The sequence below is a fragment of the Zalophus californianus genome, chromosome 1, assembly GCF_009762305.2.
Source record: "Zalophus californianus isolate mZalCal1 chromosome 1, mZalCal1.pri.v2, whole genome shotgun sequence".
NCBI classification, from domain to species: Eukaryota; Metazoa; Chordata; class Mammalia; order Carnivora; family Otariidae; genus Zalophus; species Zalophus californianus.
Window position 1 is genome coordinate 205,106,557 of NC_045595.1, and position 17,701 is coordinate 205,124,257.

The 17,701-nt window shown below is 47.8% G+C and overlaps 1 protein-coding gene across 1 annotated transcript in view; it reads right to left on the reverse strand.

Annotated features, from left to right (window-relative positions):
• Positions 1–17,272, reverse strand: part of RCAN1 (regulator of calcineurin 1) — a 97,852-nt gene extending 80,580 nt beyond the window's left edge. Inside the window, exon 1 of the mRNA XM_027585061.2 lies at positions 16,907–17,272. Within this exon, the coding sequence (XP_027440862.1) occupies positions 16,907–17,149 (243 nt within the window). The 5' untranslated portion in view covers positions 17,150–17,272. The remainder of the gene's footprint in view (positions 1–16,906) is intronic.
• Positions 17,273–17,701: the final 429 nt, after the last annotated feature.

The following is a 17,701-nucleotide window of genomic DNA, read 5'->3' on the forward strand; positions in this document are numbered from 1 at the left end:
ATACCAACAGGTTTGGTTGTTGCATTTCTTATGTCGTTATTCGTAGGGGGTGGAGGATAGTTTGAACGTGACAGAGTGAATGCTTCTAAAGTTCATGGAGAAGAATAAGCAAATGAAACCGACCAGGAAAATAAATACTGGAAGAGAAGAACAGGGGCACATAGACGCATGGATTGTTACATAAGGCTACCCTGCAAGGCCATAGTCAGCACAGGAGCACGAAACTGGTTCCGAAATGGACAGGAAGATTCACAGCAGAGCCCTGATTCCAGTATATTTGGCCACCTGGGTATATTGCAAATCTATACGATTTGGAACTCACAGGTAACATGCAAAAAAGAAAAGCAGAAGCCCATCTTACTCCTTATACCAAAATGGCCAATGAATTAAAGGCAAAAAAAAAAAAAAAAGAATTAAAGGCAAACATCAAAAATAAAACATTAAAGTACTAGAAAAAAACAAACTCCTATACATCTTGGCCCAGGAAAGGACTCTGTAGTCATGAAACAAACCCAGAAGACCAAAAGACAAAATTCCTACGTCTCTACTACAAATAAAAAGAGTAAAAATTACTGTGGGATAAAAACCACATAAAGTCAAATGGCAAACTGGGGGAAATGTCTGCAATATATGTGATAAAATACCAGTTCCTTTAATATACAGGAAATTCTTCCAGGTGCATAAGTACAGTCCAGAAATGTACCAGAAAAGTAGTAAAGATATAAACAATCAATTTACAGGAACAACCACAACAAAACAAAAACAAAAAAACCAACAAATGATCAATAAGCATAAAAGATGGTCAACCTTGTTCCAAATTAAGGAAAAACAAATTCAAACAAAAAGATACTATTTTTTTCACCTCTGAATGATCTTGGCAATGATCCAAAAGGATTTATAATCCCCTTTGTTGGCAAGAATGTGGGGAAAGAGGAAGTTTTATGCAGAGGGTAATATATATTCGTATAAACATTTTGGAGAGCAAATTGGCAGTATCTATCAATATGTAAAATCCCTATACCCTCTGATTCAGAAATTCTACTTCTAGAAATGTAACTCACATACATATTTACAGAAGCAAACAAAGATATGTATACATAAGGAGCTGCTTGCAATAATGTTTATGATGGGGGGAAAAACACAGAAAACAACCTAAATGTCTATCAGTAGAAATTGCTGGTTAAATGTTACATTCTTATAATGAAATGCCATGTAGTCATCAAAAGAAATGCACGGAATTACTGGAAAGATGTCCAAAATATTTTAAAAAGATAAGTGGCAAGAGAGCATATATAATACGATACTATATAAATATATATACATGTTATATATTTAGTTGCATTTATCTCTTTATATACACCACATACATGTTTATACATGCATGAAACGCTACACATAAAGCTCAACAGAGGCTATTTCTAAGAAACAGGTTGAGAGAAGAGAATGGGGAATTTTTAGTAAATGCTTTTATTCATTTTTACAACCAAATATTACATTTATTTATTTTAAAAGATTTTATTTATTTATGAGAGAGAGAGAGATCATGAGCAGGGGGAGAGGTGGAGGGAGAAGGAGAAGCAGACTCCCTGCTGAGCAGGGATTCCCAACACAGGGCTTGATCCCAGGACCCTGAGATCATGACCCGAGCCAAAAGCAAACGCCCAACTGACTGAGTCACCCAGGTGCCCCCAAATATTACTTTTAGAATGAATTACTCTTCAAATCAAACAGCAATCTAGGCAAATGTAATAAGCCATGGTTGGCACTCAGCAAATGTACTTATTATGAGTTGTGCTCTTCAGAAGGTTCTCCCTAATGCCATTAAATACCGTTCCACCAGCACACTGTGGACCTAACACAATGGTATGTAAACTCTTTGCTAAAGCCAGCTTATAATAGCAGTGCTCTCTGGCTAGAAGGACAGGGGTGAGTTATTCTAGACCAGAAGCACAGAGAACTGGCTCTAAGAAGTAATGAGCCCAGATCCCACACTGCTAAAGCCCAACCTTGGGTCCCCACTGCTGCTGCCCTATGATGGAATCATCTGGAATTACTGGAACTGGAGACAGACTGGTGGGTGACATGCTGCTATGGGGATAACAATAAAGTTTTTAAAGATTGGTTCATTTAATTAAAAGCACAGCAGGCCACTGAGTACTAAGCAGACAGCATGCATTTCATTACAGAAGGTCATCTTTCCTGGCACCATCTAATGGAAACCAGGGCAGCCTCCAGAGATAAGATCACAAGCTGATTTTGCCTTCTTAGGGACAAGATCTGGCAAGGAATGACCAGCCACCTTCTATCAAGGATGCTAGAGGCTGGCTGGTGCAGTAAATGGAGATCTAGCAGATGTCAGTGAATTTCTGAAAAGATGTGTGTGTCTCCTCAAGGGCATTCTAAGAACAATGAAAGAGAAGGAAGAGAGAAGAAAAGGGAAAGAAGGAAGAAGAGATAGATGGCAAGACTGAGAGAAAGCCCCCCCAGCAAACATGCTATTTATTTTTCAATTACAGATTTTTTTTAATTGTGCCAGGAAGCCTAGGATTTATCATCAGCATTAATGCTTTTATGCTTTAGAGTTAATGGTTTTTACAACCATTGTCTTATTTGAGATTTATTTTTACAAAGTGTTTAGTTTCTTAGGTTTGTTTTCAACTTTGTACCAGAGCTCATTTCATGTGAAAACATGCTTTATCTAAGCATTTACAAGTTCTGACAAGTCATTTTTAATATTCTGGTATGACACCTCTTGCTACATTCAGCCGCACCTCAGCCTGTTAATCTCATACGGGTGCTCACGTGTGTGGGAAACTCCTGGGAAAATAAGGCTTAATATTTAATGGACTTAAAACACATTTGTATGTGTTCTACTTCTACTGCTGCACTTAATATTTATTGAGTGCCTACTATGTGGCAGGCTCTGTCGTAGGCACAGGATAAACAGCAGTGAGCAACAGACACTTTAACATTTGCATTTTAATAATTTTAATGAGATTGCTAACAAGTACTAAACACTTGTTTGGAGACTGGTATTATTGTTAGCGCCTTATTTTGTGAAAATTAATAAAGGAAAACCTCACTAAGATGGGAAGCCAGAAGCACGGGGAGCTAACACCCTACCTCTTGTCAATTGCAGGGTGCAAGGTACCTTGCACAAGGATACTACTTTACCACCCCATAGGAGGAGGAAGGGTTTTCTCCTCTCCCCGCAACAGCTCAGCCAATGAGAGACAGTCACAGCCTGGCCAATGAGAGACAGTCACAGCCCAGCCAATGAGGGACAGTCACAGCTCAGCCAATGAGAGACAGTCAGAGCCCAGCCAATGAGAAGCCACTACACTTGAACTCCCAGTTCAGGCCAATGGATTTTTTTGTTTACACGGCCCAAACTCCCCCTTTCTTCTATAAAAGAGTATTCCTCTGCTTTGTTCATCAGACTTGCCTGTAGTTTTGCCATAGCTTGTCTGGGATTGCAATTCTGTTATTCCTGTATAAACCCATTTTTGCTGGTAAAATAACTAATAGCTTTATTTTGCTTTATTTATTTTTAGTTACCTAGAGACTACTGTTTATTTTTTAAATTGAAGTACAGTTGACATATAATACTGACAGTTTTATTTTGAGGTTAACAATTTATATGCTCTTCTCTCATCCTTATTTAGGGAAGGAAAAACTCTTCCTCTACCTTTTAAGGTCTTCCAGCTGGACTAAAAATTAAGCTGACATGAGATAGATTAACAGGAGAAAAAATTTAAAAAACCATGAAGTTTTATTATGTGTGCATGGAGGCCCAATAATGAAACTGACCAAAGAAATGACCAAGGAAAAAGACAGTTTTTATACTTTTTAGACAAAGAGACAATAAATCCATAAGGAATTCACAGGACAAAAAAGACTTCACTTTGGGGGCTTCAATTAGTAAGGAGTTCTAATCAGAATTTGGGCTGGGGTAGTAAGCTAGTAAAAAGCAACAGGATTATTTATATAGCTTTCTTGGCCCTGAATTTATTTCTGGTGATAAGGCTGTCTCTTCACCTCCTGGTACAGGGAGGGTACCTTCTGCAGGGAGGCTTATTTCCTGCTTTCAGGGGGACAGAGGAGGGTAGGAGTATCCTTCCTGCACAGGTTGGCTCTTACGTAACTTCTGTTTAAAATAACCCACATGCCAAAGTGGCACATTTTGGGGTGGCCTGCCCTTGTTCCCTATGTTCACAACCCCGTGAGGTGGGTAATCGCAAAGAGACTAAAGCACAGAAAAGTTACTTGCCCAAGGTCACACAGCGGTTGCCGATAGAGCTGGGATTTGAATTCAGGCCGACTTGGCTTTGGGGCTCACCCTCCTAACCTCACCATCGTATCACCTTTTACCATGTATAGCACCAAAGCAAGGTATGTATTTGTCCATAAAAGAGCGTGGGCCCTTATTGGGATGAGCCATACAAGTAAGATGAATGATAAGCAGCAGGGGAACCTACAAGTAGGTGATCCTGCCAAGTTGGACCCCGTGCTATCCAGCAGAGAAAAGGAAGGAGGAAAAGGTAAGAAACGAACAAACAAAAACTAAATGACAACCCAATATACAACATCATCTAATGATATATTCATTGCTGTTAAAACGGGGCCCTTGATAAAGACTACACACATATTTTGGAGTATTTCCTGCCATCAGATGCCACCCCAGACACTGCCTTGCTGGGTTTAATCCTCACAGCATCCAGGAAAAGTGATCGCACCACCTCAGCCTCCGTTCACAGATTGAAGAGGAAGTTCAGAATCTCAGCCACAGCCTGGGGGGTGGCCCACTGTACGGCTTCATTCCAGCACGGGATGCTCCATTCTGTCCTCTGCACAAAAACCCTCTCCAGCAAGGGCAGGGAGTCATCCCCCAGCATACAACCTCCCTACCTGCCACCCCACTTCGCTCACGCCACAGGCTAGGGCCGACTCACTGTGCTGAGAACCAGGTCATTTTCCCCAGCTTGCTCTACGGAACTGAAATACTCAAAATGTGGAGGTTACAATGCATCTTGTTGAGTAACAGTCTTTCCCAATATACATCAAGAATAAATATTTGACAAAACAGAGCAAATTAGGGTCAAAGTGTTAGTCCTGCAAATTTATTGACCACTTCAAAGAAATATACAGATTCAGAATTGATTTTAAAAATAATGTTCTGCAAATATTGTGTTGGGATAAACAGGTGGTTGAGCTGGAAGGCTACCTCTTAGATTCAGCTCTGCTAGAAAGAGATACAGATACAAACCAAGCCTGATGTTGCCAGACATCTGCAACTGTCTTTCAGACCATTCAACTGTAGATAACCTAGCAGATTTTTCTGATGGGTGGTCTGCTTTTAGGGGCTGCAAAAGAGTTTACAGAGTACTGACCCAGACCTGAGGTGGTCTCCATCACTGTCCAAGATCTGCAGCAGGACACAGAGGTGGGTGTGCAGGCACAGCCAAGATCTGCCCGAGTTCCTGAGAGTCCCCACTCCGGCCCAGAACACTGTCACCACATGGCCCGAGCAGTGGGTAATTCTGGAATCATCCCGGGACAGGGTCTCCGATGTGAGAGAACACTTCCCACCATGCAGGTCTGGGGACCTATCTGCTTTACTTTTTACAAGTAATCTATGTAGGGGCACCTGGGTGGCTCAGTCAGTTAAATGTCCAACTCTTGATTTAAACTCAGTCATGATTTCTGGGTTATGAGATCGAGCCCCGCGTCGGGCTCCGTGCTGGCATGGAGCCTGCTTAAGATTTTCTCTCCCGCTCTCTCTCAAAAAAAAAAAAAAAAAAAAATAATAATAATAATAATAATAATAACAATAAAATTAAATTAAAAAATAGTCTATGTAGTAACCAGCTCAGAAAACTCCCACTATCGGGCACCTGGGTGGCTCAGTTGGTTAAGCGACTGCCTTCAGCTCAGGTCATGATCCTGGAGTCCCCGGATCGAGTCCCGCATCGGGCTCCCTGCTTAGCAGGGAGTCTGCTTCTCCCTCTGACCCTGCCCCCTCTTGTGCTCTCTCATTCTCTCTCAAATAAATAAATAAAATCTTTAAAAAAAAAGAAAACTCCCACTATCTCTGAAATAGTTTTTGTTTCATCTGAGTGAGTTCCCTTTGTATTTCTTTATGCTGATAATTGGAGTCACAGTCCCAACACACTGCAAAGCGGAGCATGGGACAGAGGAAGTCACAAACGGGGGCCAGGCGTGGCTGGAGGAGGAAGACCATTGCTGTAGGTGAACACAGGCCCCCGTGTTTCCTGTTCCAAAGGCGGCGGTGTCGCCCAGCAGCAAGGAAGGGGCTCCTCCGGAGGTGGCTCTCCCACAACCTTGGTCTTCCATGGGAAGCGGAGGAGGTGTGTTTCCACTTGAAAGTTTCAACTACAAACTTATCTTCAAATAGCTTCTTTGGCAGCACAGGCGTGACTTCTTCCTGCTGAAAATGCACTTTCTGCGGATGCCTGAATTAAAGTCTAAGGCAGAGTCCGGCTCCACCACACAACACACGCGAGGTTATTGCCCCCTGGTGGCCAATGCTGGTATTTTGCATCGGCTCTGGGGCCAAGCTCACTCTGCCTCTCTCTCTGCAGCCCCCTAACAGTGGCACGGGGACAATTTTGCCTGTCCTGGCTGACTTGACTCTAGCTGTCCTCCTCATTATTTGCATGCTCTGGGTTTTTCTAGGTGGGGCGGGAGTGGGAGTGCGGAAGACATCATTTCGCAGAGAATTAAATGAGCAGCATAAAAACCAGGGGGCAGGGGGCAGGGGGCAGGGAGACCTGTTCTAGTGCTGGCCAATATCCAGGGAGCACCGCTGAGGACACACCACCCCCTCTCTGAGCCTTGATTCCTCCTTGGAGAAATGTAAGGTGTGTGCCTCAGGGCCCTTCGTGCCCTGGTTCTGTGCCCATAGAGGCCCCGTTGCAATGGATTCTATGTGATGAGTAGTTTTGCAAAGGGGGAAGAAGCCGCCTTCTTCTATAAAATAGGCAAATATGGTATTTATCTTAGAAGGTTGTAAGAAGGATTAAATGATGTACATAAAATATTTGGCACTAATGGTGCCAAATAAATTGGGGGCTAATCATCACTTATATAGATTACTGCATTATATAATTTATCATCCAAACTTAAGGGTCAAAGGGGGTACTACTAATAACTTTCCTGGGATGACAGGCACAGATCGGATATGCAAATGGGATATACTGTCACCTTATCAATAAGTAATAGCCATCAGGGGATTTGGAAAAGTCCCCAGTAAACAAGAGACTTTTTAAAAACACATTTCATATGAGTGTTCTGGCTTTGGGAGGCTATCTTCAGCAAACCCTCAAATGCTAACGGGACAGAATTGGTGCTGGAGTCAGTAAAATGCTCTCTGACACAGGTTTCTTTTCAGGTTGGTTCTACAGAAATTTCCAAGGGGCTGAAATATACTTTCTCTTCAGCTACAAACTAGCCTACAGGCCTCCTGCTGACCAGTGCAGGATAGGAGCAGGAGTATGGGTGTGAAGGAACCAGACTATGCCAACCCAAAATACCCCTCTTTGACATAAAAGTTATTTTGAGCTGAAGGCAATTAAGAGCACAGGCAGAAAAAAAAAACAAAAAGCAAAACTATCTCTTCTCCCCCTTTTTCTGCCTAAAGGCAGGATATAAATTCTCCTTTTACTGTAGAGGACCCTAGACACCTATCAGCCCAGAGAAGGCACCAGAGGAACCTGCAACCAATCTTACTCCATTAGCTTCCTCCCACATATTTACCTTCCTGCACTTCGCTGCCCTTGGAAGCCAGAGATGGCTTTTCTCTGCCCTGTTGTTCCTCTACAAATGTGCTGTTCTTTGTTCAAGAGCATTTATAAGCTGAGTTACATCTCCCTGAGGTTTCTCCCTTGTGATGTGTACTGCACACTTTGATAACTGTCCGTTTTTCTCTTGTTAATCTTTTTGTTAGGGAGCTGCAGCTGAAAACCGAGGACGAGCATAGGTCAAGTTCTGTCTCCCCTACAGATGGAAGGCTGGGAAGTCGGGCAGAAGAAAACTAGATTCACGCTAGAGAAATTCTCTTCTGGAGCAACTTCCTCCTTGAAAAGTCTGATTTAACATGTGGGGGTGCCCAGGAGCAAGGGGCAAACGGGCCACGTTCCACTGATGGAACAGTGCAGAGCCCATGGTTGTGAGAGCCAGAAATGACCTCACAGGGATGAGCCCACTCAACCTGCTCACTTTAGAGACGAAGCAACGGTGATGGGGCTAAGTAACCGGCCCAAGGATGCATGGTTTTTTTATGGATTTCCCAAGCTCCTTGGTTATAGGTACCGTAACACACACAACTTAAAAATGTAATTTCTTGTTTTGCTGCTAGCTTGTGAGCCCCACGAAGGAAGGGATGGTGTCTGTCACGCACCATGTGCCCCCTTGTGCTGACTTCACGGTGACTGTGAGGTAGGGGTCACTGTCTTCCTTCTGCAGCTGGGAAGGCTGGGCCTGGGGAGGATGACAGACTCACCCAGGATCCCGTGGCTGGTCCTGCAGCCAGCACAGTGCTCAGAGAAGGCACCCAGTAAATATTGGTTGAATGAATGAATGAACGAATGAACGAATGAGTGAATGAATGAGTGAATGAGTGAAGCGATGGAGCCAGGATTCCAATCCAGGTCTACCCGGCTCCAGCGCCCCGGCCCTGCCTTCTGCTAGAGCACAAAATATGGCCAGGGCTGTCACTGATGTACCGCAAGCACTCAGCTACATCCGCTAAGTATAAATAAATGGCTGAAAGAAGAATAGAGCTGTAACTCATCTGAACCTCAGTTTCCTGTGGATAAAAATACTTTCTTCACAGAGCTGCCCTGGGGTTTCAAAAAGATGTGAAAGATATGAAAAATTCATGTGCATTACTGCACACTGCAAGATGGTTACTACGCAGGCTCTGGAGTCGGCTAAAACGAGGTCTGGATCCCAGGGCCGGCACTTCCTGGCTCTGCGGCCCGGGACAGCTGCTCGGCCTCTGCTGGCCTCCTTCCCACATCTGTGGGATGGCAGGAGTACCTATTGCAGAGTCCTCGTAAGAAGATGAAAAGAGAAAGGTTACACATGCGGCCTTCACATCAATGGGCGGGAACTACTTTATCATCTTTAAAATAAAGCAGAAGGTTGAACAAGAAATATCAAGGTGGGGAAGGAAAACAAGCTACTGTTAGGTTGAGTGAAAAAAGAATCCAGACTCGGCTCTCTGAATTAAGCAACATTTTCGTCTCTTAAATCTGAATTCAGGCCAACCTCAAATACTCGTTCTGTGGCGTTGATCAGGACCCCACCTGGGAGTTTCATCCTGCACCTGCTGAAATTAGTACCGAAAGGAAAAATACAGGCTTTTCCCAAAGTACATGGATCTCGTTTGCCAAGCTCTTCCTTCACAAATGCAGTGGCTGACAGCTTTTGCTACTTTAGAAACTTAATAACCTAGCTCTAATCCTATCAATGAGGAATTGTAGGTTCAGTGGTGGGGTCTAAAACTGTGGGGAATAAAACTTTTCTAGGGCTGAAGCTAAAAAAAGTCAGATCACAAAATACCTTAACGAACAGTTCTGAATGTTAGCTGCCCCAGGAAGTCAAAAACATTTATAAAGAAAAAAGTGGACTCATGAATAGCTCCTGCAGCCGGCAGCCTGAGATGGCCCCGGGGACCATCCCGGGGTCGTGTCCTGCTGAACGCCCCCCGCCCCTTGCGTGTGATCAGCCTCGCTGCCTCACTTCTCGTGAACGCAGCCCATGGGGCAGGATCTCCCTCTGAGATCGGGGTACAAAAAGACTGTGAATCCCATGCCCCTCACATGTCCTTCCTCACTCACTCTGAGGGAAGCCAGCAGCCAGGTTAGGAACCGCCCTACAGAGAGGTCCCTGTGGCAGGGAAACAAGGGAGGCCTCGAGGCTCAGCCACCCCTGCATTCCTGATCCTCAGATGCTGGGAGGTCATAACATTTCCTGTTTTAAACTACTAAGTTTTGAGTTAGTTTGGGGCACAGTAGTAGATAACTAGTACACTAACGTATATCGTACATTTACTCTGTCCCAGTCAGTGAGAAGCGTTTTATGTACATCATAATATGTACGTTCTATTACCACCCCCCACACGTGACAGGCAGGGAAACTAAGGCACAGGGGGACAAATGGCTTCCTCAGCCTCACAGTGTATACATGCATGGGACAGGTATGCTTAAGATCTACTACACCTTAGCTATTACACTGCACTGCCTCTTCATGGACACACTTGGACAGAGAATGCAAGCACATCAACCCCAATTAAATCTCCTGAGGTTAAAAATAAATTAATTAAAACACTCTGTGCCAACTAAATCAAATACAGCAAAGGGTTTCAACAATGACTGACATCCATACGCAAAGCCAACCCTTCCCCCAACATCAAACTTTGAGTCAAGGTAATTAATATTTTCCTAACATTATGTTTTAAAAGCATATCTGTTTTGCCCCACAAGGGCAGAAGAGCTCTTTTTACATCCTCTTGCCAGGTTATAGCCTGTCCAGGCTCAGAGAACACAGCACCGTCACTGCTGTCGGCATCCCCACATTTTGGGTGGTAATTAGTATTTACAAAAGAAAAAAATTCTCTCTCCCCACTGAATTGTATTTCAAAGGACTGGCACTCTCCCACCACCCTTGGCGTGTGTCCTGACAATGGGGTGTAGAACATGCATGCCAAGGGGGTCTCTCTCTGCCACCCCCCTCCCTCCACTGCTGGAGTCCTGCAGTCACAGACCAGGGCCAATGGGCCCCCCCCCCAAGTGACACAGACGCAAAGTGGGGACTCGACCATCTGTTTACATTTTTTAAAAGGGAAGAGAGGAAGACTACAGCCTGAAATATCAACACAGGAATCGGAACCTAACAGCCTCTGCTTTAGCTATTCTGTTCTATCACAAAGCCAATTTGTTTTTTGTTCCCTGATGTAATGTCTTGGGGCTCAGAAAGCCTGCAGCTATGGGCAATGACATTTGAAGCTTCTGCTGCTGAGGAAAAATGCTGTGAGCGATGTGTGGTGGCGGTGGCTGGAGCTGAAAGGGAACCACACACTTGCTCATGCGGGGAGTGATGGGGAGGGATCAAAGGGAGCTCGCGGATATGAAGAATCATGACTTATATAAGCGTCAGAAATTCTAAAATTAGGGAAATAGTGGATAAATTCTCAAATAAACTTTGCACGTATATAACACATAGGTTTTGGGTTTATTTTTTTGTCTCTTTAACATACGACATTCTGGACACTTCCAAGTAAATCAAACCATACCATGCCGGTTTACTGCCTCTCTACTCTTCGGGGGGCTTCAGGGGCAACTTTAGGCATAGTTTCGGTTGGAGAAACCACACGCCCATGACACTAGGGCGAAAGGTAAAAAGGCCTGAAAGCGCCTGGAGTTTATACCGCCTTAGACCCCGCCTGCTACCGATCTGCTGGAATGTCCCATCTCCCAACCCGCGGCCACAGACTGACTTGGAACAGGGACAGGCAGAAACACCGCCAAGTACCTACAATCTTATGAGCAGAAATGATGCATACCAGCCCTGCTACCCTGGACCTCAAAAACATCCACGTCATCAATTACTGCTGGATGGTGTCCTGTCTACCAAAGCAGGAGTTTGGGGAGGACCAGCCTGGGATCTGCCATTTGGCTGGAGGCTGAACAGCAGCGGGAGGGGATGCGTATGATGGCCCCGGGAGGCAACCCCTTGTTAAAGTACAGGCTCTTATCTCATGTGTCACACCTCCCAAAGGCAAGGGCTCCAGGGCTGACAGCCAATCATCCAGCTTTCCAGCTACAAGGTCAAACACCACTCAGAGGAGGGAGGCACCAGACCAAGAGCCTGACTCTATTTTAGACTTGGAGGAAATCAAGGCACAGATCTGGCTCAAAATGGAACCCAATGACCAATTATTCAATGATATTTTCATGGCACAACAAGGCCTCTGGTCAGGCAAAACCCCTTCCAGGTAAAACAATGGTCCTCATCCTTGACTCACAATTAGAATTGCCTGGGGGAGCTTTTTCGGCAACTCTTTCCAGGTGGTTGCCAGCCCGAGACTGCAGCTGGTCAGGGTGGCCTGGAGCCCGGACGATTTTTAAATCTCCCCAGGGACTCTCATGTGCCGCTAAGGTGCACAAGCTAAGGTGCTTGGGGTCTTCCCTGATACAAAGAATTCAAAGCCACCACTCAAACTCCTTTTATGACAGAATATTTCCCGCTACTAAAAGAAAAGCATGTCAGTATCACAAATCTTAAGTGGACATTTGTCTTAGGGAAAGTGAGTTTATTCACAGAGAAGAGTAAATGTTCTGATGATTAATATTTTCTGACTTAGCCTTTGGGCAAAGCTCTATCAGTCAAATATGCATTCATGTTTCAGACAACAGGAAAAGTGGTGTTTGTTTCTATTACCCTACAGAACTATGCTCGCCGTCTGGAAACTCACAGAATATTACTTGAGAACTCCTAAGTTTCTGGTGAGCTTGATGAGGACTGAATAAATGCGCTTATTCTAGGGAACCAACGGACCACCGCCAATGAGCTAAAGTGCATGCAATTACTGGTTCAAAGCACTGTTTTGCTTTCTCAGGAAAAAAAAAAAAGGTTCACAAAAACAGAACAGTAATGGGATATGCTAAGCTAATATTTGTACAAGAGAAAATAATCTTTTTCTTTTTTTTTTTTTTTTTTTTAGAGAGGGAGAGAGAGGGGTGGGGAGGGGCAGAAGGAGAGGGAGAATCTTAAGCAGGTTCCAGGCCCAGCGCAGAGCCCGACATGGGGCTTGATCTCAGGACCCTGAGATCACGGTCTGAGCTGAAATCAAGAGTCAAACACTTAACCTACTGAGCTGCCCAGATGCCCCGAAAATGATCTTCTTTTAATAAAAGTTGTCACTCATTTGTAATAGCGTAAATCTCTCTAGTAATACTACTTGAAGTTAATGATGATACAGTTTCAGTTGTTTTTTAGATAAGCATTTAACGAACACATTTATTGTAAATTATTACAGCACTGATGATGACCTGGCTGACAAACTACCTATCACACCTAACTGTTATGGTTAGAAAATGGCTTCTGACATAAATTCCCAAATGAATTGGTGGTTCAGATCGATTTCTTTCTATCAGGACTATGGTTAGAGAATAACAGGAACGTGGGGAAAGAAGTTTGGCACAGTCTTTTTCCTTCACATTGTCTGCCGTGGTCCGGATGTTTATATCCCCCCCCGCCCACCCCCTCACCAAATTCACACGTTGACATCCTAACCCCTGAAGGTAATGGTATGAGGAGGTGGGGCCTTTAGAGGTGTTTGGGTCACAAGGGTGGAGCCCTCTGGATGGAACCAGTGTCCTGATGAAAAAGCTCCCCCCGCCCCCAGCCCCCTCCTCCCTTCCACGGCAGCAGGATGGAGTGAGAAATCTGCAAGCCCGGAAGAGGACCATCACCCGACGACCACGCTGGCCTCCAGAACAGTGAGAAATTAACGTCTGTTGTTTATAAGCCACCCAGGCTGTGGTATGTGATTCCAGTGGCCCTAACAGGCTAACCATCGCTCATCCAGGTGACCCTCCAAGGGACTGGTTCAGGAGGGGGGACGGCCAGCCCCCCAGTACAGGGAACTCCATCAGCAACACAGTGAGCAGTCTGCCCACTCGGGTCAGACGACACCGACCTGAAGCAGGACATTTTCACTACACCACCCAAAGGTGGGATCAGGCTGGCCTTGAGGGAGAACAGCCTTGAAAATAATAGGGCTGCCGGAAGCCATACCTTCCCACCTAGAGGGATGGTTTCAGCGGAAGGAAACATTCTTTTTCCTGGAAGGCTCACCAAAGGCTCCCTCCTCACCGCCCCCCAACACCCCCCTCCCCCGCGCCAGTGATTTCTGCTCTCACTGCCCCCGTATAGCAGAGCTCTTTGCCTGTGGGGCCTGTGACTCCCTCAGCCCCGTGAATGTTCTGTCTTCACTGATTGTTTGACATCTTATGGGAGCTCAGGGTTGTGCAAGAAATGTGGCACAAAGCTCCCCGCCCCCTTCTGAAGCTCTGGACCCTCCAGACAGAGAAGACAGGCTCCAACTCCAACACCCCCGCCCAAATCCAAACACCCTCATAGCTCCCCTAGACGAGGAAAGGCGAGAGCTGCCTAAGGGGTCTCCTTGCCCTCTCTTGACCACCCACCCTCCTTCCCCAAGAGACAACTCTCCACTCCGCTCTCCTGTTAGAATAACATCCCAACCCCTCCGAGGGCCACCAAGGCCCCCCATGGAACCATTCCCTGGCTGTGTCCAACCTTAGCCACCCCCTACCATCTCTCACTCGGCCAGGGCCATGAGGCGCCCTTCACGCCCTCAGTCAGTTCGCCACTAGCCGGGAACTTCTGGCTTTGCTGTTCCCTCCTGTTCCCTCTGCCTGGACGCTGGCCACACAAAATCTACGCAAGGAGCTTCCTCCTGCCAGCCAAGTCCAAGCTCTGCCGGGAGATCTTCTGGGGCCACTCACTCTACAGTGGTCCCACGCTGACCCCTCTCTGCATGTCCTCATTGCCTGCACTGACCCCAGGGCCATGCACTGCCCTCTCTACCCTTCTCTGGGCTCTGGAAGGCTGACCCCACCTATGGACTGCGCTGCTTGGGCTCCCTGGCCTCCTGGCTACCAGCTGGGTTCCACTAAGGAGACCAGAAAGCCAGGGCCAGTGGGGGGTGTCCCCTCCCTGCCACTCCCTGCACCCCAATCCCACCCCTTCACTTCTGCAGCTCCAGCCCGCCAGCCTAGGACTCCAGCAGTACCGCCTCCTCCCCTTGATCCAACACCCCTGGCTGACTCCCTCAGTCCTGCCCCGATTCACCTGTTCTTTACTAACTCGAACAACCACAGTGTCCCCCTTAGGATTGGCAGGACTCTGCCCCTGTCCTCTCCTTGGTCACCCTCTAGCATATTCATCCTATGTTACTTTCTCCACTGTCCTTGTTGACTTATTTTTCTGTTATCGGACCCCTCCTTAACCACTAGAGCATAAGCAGAAAGCTCATCGTGTTCACTGCTCTACCCCGTGGGCCTAAGCCAGTGCCTGGGACATAAGAAGCATTCCACACACAGCAAAAGAATAATAAAGGACTGAATGCTAAGCCCTTGGTCTCTGCTCAAAATATCACCTTGCCGGTAAGCTCTTCCCTGATCATCTAATATAGAACAGAAAGAGCAATCTCCCTCTCCTCCCAGACCCCCACTCCCTCCTCCCCTATCTTCTCCGTCTTACTTTTTCCTATAGCAAGATCACCTCCTGACACACTTAATATTTGTTGACAGTCTGTTGCCCCAACAGAAAGGTCAGCCCCTCAGGCAGGGTTGTGATGTCACTCACTGCCATCCCCTCAGAGCCTAGAATGGTGCCTGGCCCAGGCAGAGTCTCAAACATTTGTTAAAATGAACTGCTAGCAAAGTGGACAAAATTGCACACAAAGCAATTTCAGGAATGTCCCCAGCACTTACTGGGAAGATGTAGAACTATGAATTGCTAGACACCCCAGTAAATAAGCACAGCCTTACACGACCTGACCCTGCTGCATTAGAAAGACCGCCTCAGATCCCTAGGAAAGAGACTGGATGCGCTGGCTAGACCGTGGCCTCAGGAAGAGAAAAGGTTTTAGAATACGATGAGCGAGACCCTGCATTTATAACAATTGTTGCTTTAGAAAGCATGCACAGTTTACCTAAGCACACAGCCATTGTAAATCCTTTCTGAAAGCGGATGCGCACATAAATTACAAATAAATGGGACGAAAGCACACCATTCTCTGTTCCACAGTGGTGTTCCTCTTGGCAGCAACCTTCAACTACAAGTTCCTTGACAGTATACGCAGACCCAGAGCCAGGCATGGAAAGCATCAGCTGCTCTCCTCATGAGGCCTGTCTCCCAAAGACAGGCTTTGTTCTGCAATGCCTACGTTGTCCAAATTTTATTCTGCACACTAATTGCAGATTTGAAATAAACTCCTCCTCCCTCCACCACCATTGATTACTCATATCTGCCCCCTCAGCCTCCTAAGTTTCTAAACTGGGTAGATTAAAAAAAAAAAAAAAAAATCAGCTCCTCATGTACTGAGTGTCCCGATGGTGGCATGCCAACCCTTCAGGGAGCAAAATTCCTGACTATTCTGAAGGCCTAGAGAATGGGTCCCTTCCCCCCAACACCATTCGACCAAAACTGGCCAGCCACAGGATAATGAGCAACCACAGATCCTCACCCAAACACTGGCTTTTCTTCCAACAGTGCAGATTGAGAATGCAGAGACGTTGTCCTATTTATGAATAGTGAGTCACGTCGCCGTTCCACGTCTGTTTCCTGCTCCCTATGAATGAGAGGAGCCCCTTCCCCAAAGGAGAAGTGCAGAGCGACGGTACATGCTCCAGGGGCGGCAGTGTGAGCTCCCGGCCACTCCGGTTGCGAATTCATCCCTTGACTGTCCCTTACTTCATTTCCCCCACCCCTACTCCCCCCACCCGAGTAGACACCCAGGGGTCGGAGCGTCCCTGGGAGGCGGTGACCAGCCACCGTCAAAGGCGAGGCGCTAAGAGCTCCTGCGCCCGGTGCGTGCGCGGCCCGGCAGGTGCTCAGGGACCCGGGACCCTCAGGGAGCGCGCCCACGCCCCCGCCGGGCCAGGAGTGGACCGCTGCAGGGCGGCCGGGGGCGTCGCCGCGTCCCTGAGGGTCGCCTCCCGGCCCCGCCGGCGGCCCGGGCTGGAAAGGCTGCCGCGGGCCGGCCGGGACCTGGGCGCCGCGACCCGCGCCGCCTCCTCCGGGCAACAAGTGTCCGCCCGCCGCCCGACGGCCCGCCCGGCCCGGTCCTCACCCGGCACAGGCCGTCCACGAACACGCGCGGGTCCAGGTGGCAGGCGATGGTGGCGCTGGGCAGGTCCTGCAGGTCCACCTCCTCCATCTCGCAGTCGATGAAGCTCCAGTCGCCGCCGCCCTCGTCGGCCTCGGCCGCCCCCGAGAACGGCGCGAAGGGCCGCAGCGTCACCCCGGGCTGCGCCCGCGACTCGGCCGCCTCGGCCGCCGCCCGGAGCCGGGGCCCGGCCACCGCGTCCTCCATCCCGGCGCCGGAGCCCGCGCGCCCCCGTGCGCCCCCGTCGGCTGAGCCGGCCTCGAGCGCGCGCTCTTCGCGCTCTCCCGCCTGCCGACTCGGCGGTTAACCCCCTCCGGCTCCCGTCGCAGCCGGCGGCGGTCACCACGGCTCCCCGCGGACGCGGCCTCCGCGCGCCGGCCCCGCCCAGCCCCGGGGGCGGAGCTCGGGCCGACTTAGCGGCGGGCCCTTTAAGGCCGGCCCCCGCTGGGTTATTGTATCCCGCCCTTCCAGGAGAGAAAGCCAATAAAAGAACGGAATTCTCCTCACGTGATCCCCATTCTGCCGCCCTCAGTCCAAAGCCTCAGGGTGGCCATGCTGGTTAGGGGCAAAGGCCTCTTCAGCCAGTTCCGCTTTTCCGACAGCTGGTGTCAGCTCAATGGCACCAGTCAGTGTCTTGGGCGCCCGAATGATAGCTGCAGAGGCAGAGCTTCTCTGGTTCCCAGGCGGTGACGCTTTGAGGCACAAAGGCCAACTTTGGGGGATTTAAGCCAGATCCAGTTTTGGCTAAGGCTCCGTGGC